The sequence below is a fragment of the Pinus tabuliformis genome, chromosome 6 (assembly GCF_031772625.1).
Source record: "Pinus tabuliformis cultivar Carrire ecotype Pingquan chromosome 6, CPIR1, whole genome shotgun sequence".
Lineage (NCBI taxonomy): Eukaryota > Viridiplantae > Streptophyta > Pinopsida > Pinales > Pinaceae > Pinus > Pinus tabuliformis.
In genome coordinates, this window is record NC_142292.1 from 1525237773 (window position 1) to 1525245559 (window position 7787).

A 7787-nucleotide genomic window follows, 5' to 3' on the forward strand; every position below is an offset into this window, starting at 1 on the left:
CAAGTATATGTTCATTGCATAGTGCATTTTGCAGACTATTGGGATTACTCATTTGCTTCTTCATGGCATCTCGATGGTCAAATATATGCTAAAACACTTTACCCTTTTTGAAGTTCTCCAGGGCCAGTTAGGTGCCATACGTTCTATAAGGTTCTCATCATGTGGAAAGCTTATGGCCATGGCTGAGCTAGCTGATTTTGTCCAAATATATGATATAAAGCAGAACTATAATATAATTGATTTCTCAGGGGAAATGGCTGGAATGTCAATCAGTCCAGAAACAGAAGCAAATTTTATTGGTGTGGCTCAACAAATGTATGGGAACACGCTCAAAATAAATTATGCTGCATGAATAATATGATGGTTATGATTAGATATCGATGCACCATCTGAGTAACCATGCAGCTGACAGTTGAGCCAGGATGTAGCCATCCTGCATTTTGACAAGTATGATTTCAGATTCTGTTTACCAAATCCTTAACTATGAATTATGAAAATTGAATATCAATAATTCAAATTTTAATTTGGCAATGAAAAGTCCTTATTTTTTAATAATTCCTTATGCATTGGTTACTATGTAGTAAAATCATTACAATTTAACATAGATATGTTAACATAAAAATTCTATAAAATACTATTAGTGTTGAAGCTAGAGAAATAGTAATATGGCAGTCTATTTGTAAGAGGTTTTTATTTCATATTTTTTCCTTTAAAATTAGCAAAAACTTGTTAGAATTATAAATGTGATTGCTCTTCATAGTTAGAATATCCCCACAGATTTTTCGATACATTAAAAAATAAATTTTAAATTTTAAAAATACAATATAATCAAATTCAAACCATCCACTTTAGCCATCGTAAATGCATAACTGACAAACGGTACAACCTACATGAATGGAAATGAGTATAGAGGTTGTTCTCTTTTGCTACATGCTACTTGCTCAAATACTTAATTAGGCCTGTCACTGTTCTATTTTGCTACGACCTAATCGCCCTGATATAATTAGATGTGTTGAATGATTATAACATAGACAAAGCACTGTAAGTATAAGAGACCACCTTATCTAGTTTTGGCCTCTCTGTAAGCTTCCAACAAGTTCAGAGTTCGAACATCGAAACTAGACTTAACAAATTATGAATCAATTAAGCGAGAGAAGAAAGAAAGAACTACATGAGATTTGAGCATATTCAAAAACCAACTTCAAAATCCAGCATGCAATTAATGATGCAATGGAAGGTGAGCTTGGAACTTACAAAGCTTTGCTAGAGTCCATATGGTCATTTTCTAGCGAAGCCTTCTTTCAATTTGCACTCTCAAAAGAGACATCAACTTGTCAAAGACACATCATGACATACCATATCTGTGCAACTGAACAGAGTAGCATGCATAGAGTTTCGGTATAGTAAAGATGGCAAAGAATGCTGTTAGAAACACAAAGTGAAATTCCAATGCCATTAGTTATGAATTGTGATAAGTGTTGCAAAAGAGTCTACTACAATAACAACCCAATAGCCAAAATAAAGAGAAACGTAGGACTTTTACATCAGATCACTCCTGACCTACTAAAATGAACATAGTTGGAATACAACTATCTATGATTTACCATCAACATTTGTGACTTGGCTTTACAATATGAGTACTAGTTGGCATAGATGGTAGTACTACCTTGGGCCTCCCCTGCCCGTTTCACAAAACAATAAGCTCCTGACACTCGCATTGGTTATCTCTGAGGTTGAGAAGCCTCTTGAGCCTAACAAAGACACAGAAATGGACAGGAACCCATCATCACAAACCACAAGCACAGTTGCAGGCTACCCCACAAAGACAAGGATGACCCTCCATAAGCATGTTCCCCGCAGTGACATGACTAGTAAACTCTTTTATGCAGGTAAGGCCACTAGTGAGATTTGGAAATTTTGATTGTGGCCTTAATGGTATTTTGCGCTTGGCCTCTATTAGTTCAAGGAAACATTTTATTCAACAAAAACCAACCTCTATTTCACTACTTTATGTTATTTGCTTCTAAAATGGTTAATAGATTTGGCTAACAACATAGTGGCAAAAAACTGGTGGTGGTATTTTTCCCTTTTTATTAGTCCAGGTACTATAATGATTGAAAAATAGCCACGTTAGTTAACATTTGCATTGACTAGACCAGACTTCAAATTAGGGTTGAAAATTGTTTTTTTTTAACATATGGTTCTGGGATGCTAAGCACTGAAAAAAAGCCAAGTTAGTTAACATTTCCATTGACTAGACCAGACTTCAAATTAATGTTAATATTTTTTTGTAACATGTAGATTTTGGATGCTAAGCACTTAAATTTTGTTGTAAATATGTATTTCTCGAAATTAAAAAGTGTCTAATTTATCATTTCTCTTTATTCCATTTACCTTTTTTACTTATTTGAGGTCCAAAAATTTTAACTAAGGACAAGTAATTGCACCCAAAGAAGCAGCATTATATAGCCCAGGTGAGGGCAAGGGTAATCCATCAACTATCCAAAATTATGTGTACCTTTGTATTTACCAGTATATTGTATCTAGAGAGTGCGTTGGGTACATTGAACACAAATACTGGCCTAACCCATCTAAACTCAAATCTAATATGCCCTTCAAGAATGCAATCCGGAGCGATGTTGCCAACACTGGCAAGGGTCCGGAAAACCAAAATATAAGAAAAATCACAAAAACATTGGTAAAAATTGGCATCGACAAAACTAAGATACCACCAAAGTATTAGTAAGAATTGGCAAACATCGGCTATGCCAAAAAATCACAAAAACAGGATAAAATCAGGATGCTCGCAACACTAATCTGGAGTACAGGCATGGTCAATTTATCATATAATGACACTTATACAACTTGAAGCTTCAAAACCTCAAGGTATTACATAACAGACCCTGGTTTACAGGTTTTTGCACGTTTAATTGCACCAATATAAATAACTTGTAATGTACTCTTACAGCTCCAGGTGGATAAGATGTTGAGTGCATACTTGCCAAAACTAAAATGAAAAAAAACAGCATCGGACCTCTAATGTCAAGAAAAGGGAACAGAAAATCTAAATAAACTAGCGTAGATATATCTTAAGCTCAGATCTTTTAAGCACCTGGAGGTTTGCCCCTTTATCCCTCTGCTGGGTGATTTAATCATCTCAGAGCTTACATCATGTCTTCTTGTTGTTCTGTTTTGCTACATGCTACTTGCTCAAATACTTAATTAGGCCTGTCACTGTTCTATTTTGCTACGACCTAATCGCCCTGATATAATTAGATGTGTTGAATGATTATAACATAGACAAAGCACTGTAAGTATAAGACACCACCTTATCTAGTTTTGGCCTCTCTGTAAGCTTCCAACAAGTTCAGAGTTCGAACATCGAAACTAGACTTAACAAATTATGAATCAATTAAGCGAGAGAAGAAAGAAAGAACTACATGAGATTTGAGCATATTCAAAAACCAACTTCAAAATCCAGCATGCAATTAATGATGCAATGGAAGGTGAGCTTGGAACTTACAAAGCTTTGCTAGAGTCCATATGGTCATTTTCTGCCCACACTGTGCAAGCAACCAAATAATAGATGCCAACTGCCAAAAAAATTCCTTCTAAGGTTTAAGATGCAGAAAAGAAAACCCAAGAACTGGAGAATCGGAGATCTGTTTATCAAATAATGTACCTTCATAGTGGTAGCTGGATCGCCTGAAAAGAGTTCTCGGAGCTTGGCAAGCAATCCATTGACAAATGAAAGCACCAATCTAATGATAGAAAGTGCATAGGCCTCACTAATTGCTTCATAATTTACAAGGCTGCAGTCTTGTTCAAGTCCCCTGGCCAACATTAAATCTCATAAATCAGTACTTATCAATCTTTCACTTGGATCATTTTTTTAAAGCCTTGGAAAGGCACATTCTGCTGGAAACAGCCTGTTCAATACCAGGAGGTGCTCAAAATCAAAATAAATAAATAAACGAAGCAAAATATTTGACGATTCGTGCAAGGGTAGAAATAATAACCGAGTGAAATGACCTTACAGAACATCCTTCAATTTGGCTACCGAGATAAAAGAAACAAGAATGTATTCATATGCCTGGAAAATGTTGAGAAAGAGAGAGCTTGTTACCTTTGCAAAATGTTCTTGTAGAAGAAAACTGCAGCCAGGTATACAAGGGCTAAGTATGATACAAAGGTAACCAAGCTGCAACAAAATTCCACAACATTGTCAGGCGTTATCCATCTTTATCAGTGACATATTTCAGTAAATAATCAAGAAAAAGTTCTAGACCTGAAATGCAAGTCCTGGGTAAAGGATGAAGATATGACACAAAACGAGCCGATTCCAAACATTAATGCTGATTTCGGAGTATCCTTCCACATGATCAAATCAGCTGGAACACCACTAGCATTTAACCCCGTGCTATTTGAAATAATGATTAGTTCAATAATCAGTTTTTTAGTTAGAATAACCCTCTAACTAAGTAAGCTTAAGAAAAGTATCTCACCATTCAGTCAGATCAGATTGGGCCTCCTTCAATCCGCTCCATCTTTAGATCGACACTGATAAATTAAATAAATATAATGCGTGGAATAAAATAAAAATAATAAAAAAAAAAAGTTAGTGGACTATGTGGGCCTTCGCATGAGAGCCACATGCCTTAACCACTCTATCCTCTATCACCATTACATAGCATGCAATCCGTAACAGCGCCACTTAAATTTTGCATCAAGCTAACATATGTAACTCAGTTCAGAAAGCCAGCGTTTAATTCTGCAATGAATGTTCATTGAGCTTTACCTTTCGTGGCTTGAAAATGAAAAAGCTGTGTCTGTTTTCCTCACTGCCACCGTTTTCCGAATTTTTCAGCGCGATTCCACTGTTTATCTCATTCTCTGAAACTGTTTGTGTGATGCCAACAGAGCGAGTTCCGAGAGGGAAACAGAGCACCCACTTTGCAGAATTCATGGATTTCCCCCAAATCCATCTTGTCTCCTTAATTTCCACAGAGGTTGCCACCAAACACCCCACAAAAATGGCGACCTGAATCGCTAGTAGTCCCAAATTTTAAAATGTTGGAATTGGGCTCAAGGGCAAGGGTTTCTTCCTAAAAATGAGAACCATTTTGAGGAACAAAATGGCGAAGATATATAGAGAAGTAGAGCTGAGCAGGAACGGCCATGAAGATCCCCAGGCATTATGATCCCATCTAAAGTGCACAATTAAGGCATGATCCGCGAGCCAATATGTCGTCAGCGTATGGGAAAAAGGACAAGAAGGGCCAAATTTCATCTTACAGGAATGGCGAATACAAGAAGAGTTTGGCAACGCAAAAGTGGGCTTAATAATAAGAAGATTGCGTTAAGAGACTCGTCCCCTGAACTAGATAGTTAACGGCGGCAAGCTGTGATCTTGCTGTAGGGTCAGAGCTGCACCGAAGAACTGTTATTATCGACTCGATGGCTCTGATCCGCGTGAATCAGACGGTGAGTGACTAGTTCTTGAATTGAATCCCGAGCGCCAAAGAGCAGAGGGATCCTGCTCGAGATAGGATGCCTCCGGGTAAAGGCCGCAAGAAACGGGCAGTGAAAGTTTGATCAGCAGCATCTGAGTCAGGTACATATCTAGATGCAACTTGTGGGTATCAGAACAGGCCTGCCATTGCCTTCAGGCCTGCCATTGCCTTCCGTGCGGGAAATTTTTGCGCAGCTTGCAGTTTATTTGTTGCATTCGAGTCACCATAAACAAGGGCCGAGGAAACAGCACCTAGCGAGCAGTTAACAGCTGTTGAACCATGGCATGCACCAGCTGCCAATGCACAATCTTATAATAGGGAACACCAAACCTTACCAAACCTTAGCATACCCCTGCAGATAATAAGAATCGAACTAATGTTAACATTAAAACAAAACCGTTGACGGTTACCGATAATGCAGCGGGCTTAAATTGCTTTTAAGCTATGGATGGGATCATAATGCCTGGGGATCTTCATGGCCGTTTCTGCTCAGCTCTACTTCTCTATATATCTTCACCATTTTGTTCCTCAAACTGGTTCTCATTTTCAGGAAGAAACCCTTGCCTGTTACACTAAAAAATGTCACCTTGACTACTTACAGTTAGTATGGCTCAAATCAACAGTCATGCTACCCTCTTAGGCAAGTCTCATGCCTCTGTTATCCATCTCAAACTCAAAGAAGAGAGAAAGTCTTGTAAAAACTATGTTTATCTCTGGGGTCGCAGGTTCTCTCTAGCCTTACCTGCGGGGACGCTGACCTTGTTCACAAAATATGCGTCCATGGACGCTCTGTATGTTAAGGGACAGGTGCGTCCCTCTGTAAAAGGCAAAATGCGCGAGTTTTATCTTGAAAAAGTTACTTGTGGTTACTTCTAGAACATTCTAGAGGTCGGTTTGATGAAATGGATGCGCCTCCAGTTGGTTCATGTATCTCTATTAAGGGGGAACTTATCCCATCAATAAGGGAGCTATCCCACCCATAGAGGGGGATGATCCCATTGATAGTGGACCTGAATGACCTCTTTACAGCACTATAAATAAAGGCATTGAGCCAGAAGGAGAGGAGGTTGGAGCTATACATTTTCTTTGGGTAAATGCTGCAGGATTTAGGTCTTCCATTAGAGCCTTTGTGAGGAGAGATTGTCTTTACTTGATTCTACTTGGAAGAGGGTGAGCTTTGTCAAAGTAGAGGAAAACCCTTGATGGACCCTGGGAGGAACTTGCACAACACCAAGGCCAGGTTGTAAGAGTTTCTTTGTTTCGTTATTAATACAAACTGGTTTATTTTTCTCAATAGCTTGTGTTAATGAGTTATTTCATGTGTTCCTTGGTCTGCATGTTGAATATATGTTTTATTATATGAAATGCAAGTGCTTGGTAATTGTTTGATTGTTTGTGGTTGCAGGAATTGACTTGAAGGAGGAGCTCATCCGGATCGTCAAGAACGGACTTCCACAACAGCGTTTTGGAATAAGGTAAGCCTAAACACTTGTAGTTTTCATGTTCTAAAAGGTATATTTAGAGAAAGATCACTCCATTTTGTCTTGTTTGTCATTAGAATGTCTTAGAATTCTAGGAAGGTCAGCTGTGTCCGCACCCTTGACCAATTCCGTGTGACAAATTGGCGACTCCGCTGGGGAATCCATTAATGCGAAAGTCTTTTCCTTTGTGTGAACTTTGCTCTGAGAAAATCATTTTTATTTTCTGGTTTTTGACTGTGAGAATTAGTATTTGGGTGGCTTAGCTTTAGATTTAGTTAGATTTGGTTTTTCTTAACTTTTCCAGAAGGACGCACCCTCTGAGTACTGCACAGTGCGTCTTTGGACGCGCTGTTGCCGTTTGCACAGAGCGGGCCCGCGCCTGTTCTAACGGGTTGCCTGCGTCTTCCTGTAAAAATTTAGGAAAACTCCATTTTTGCTTTAATTGCTTTTAGATTTTGGTTTTTCTTAGTGTTTTCTGCCCAGATCCTTTAGTACCCTGTCAAAAATTTTCACCTGAACTTGTTTCATTAGCATTCCTGCTTTTAGCTTTCATCAATTGGGTGTTTTGAGTCTCTTTTTTGAGAAATTCTTAATTTGATTTCCTTTGGTCATTACTTGGAGGTTTCTCTCAGTCTTTTCACAATTTTGCATCTTTTTTCTTTTGTTTTTGCAAAAAAAATTCCCCCTCATTCGCCGGGGGGGGGCTAAATTGTGTATGAGTGTTAATCGCCTTTGAGTGTTTTTATGTTTTGATCTTTGGAACTCTCACCCAATTTTCTCGACTTGCACTTGA

At 38.3% G+C, this 7787-nt stretch overlaps 1 protein-coding gene across 1 annotated transcript; it reads right to left on the reverse strand.

Moving 5' to 3' along the window:
* Nucleotides 1-370: 370 nt before the first annotated feature.
* LOC149264529 (reticulon-like protein B21) lies at nt 371-4966 on the reverse strand. Its single transcript, XM_089399320.1, has 8 exons — nt 4799-4966; nt 4688-4713; nt 4289-4420; nt 4127-4201; nt 3683-3833; nt 3524-3593; nt 1357-1422; nt 371-462 (listed from the first exon to the last, which is right to left on the reverse strand). The coding sequence occupies exons 1-8, from the start codon at nt 4964-4966 to the stop codon at nt 371-373; spliced, it is 780 nt and encodes a 259-aa protein (XP_089255446.1).
* Nucleotides 4967-7787: the final 2821 nt, after the last annotated feature.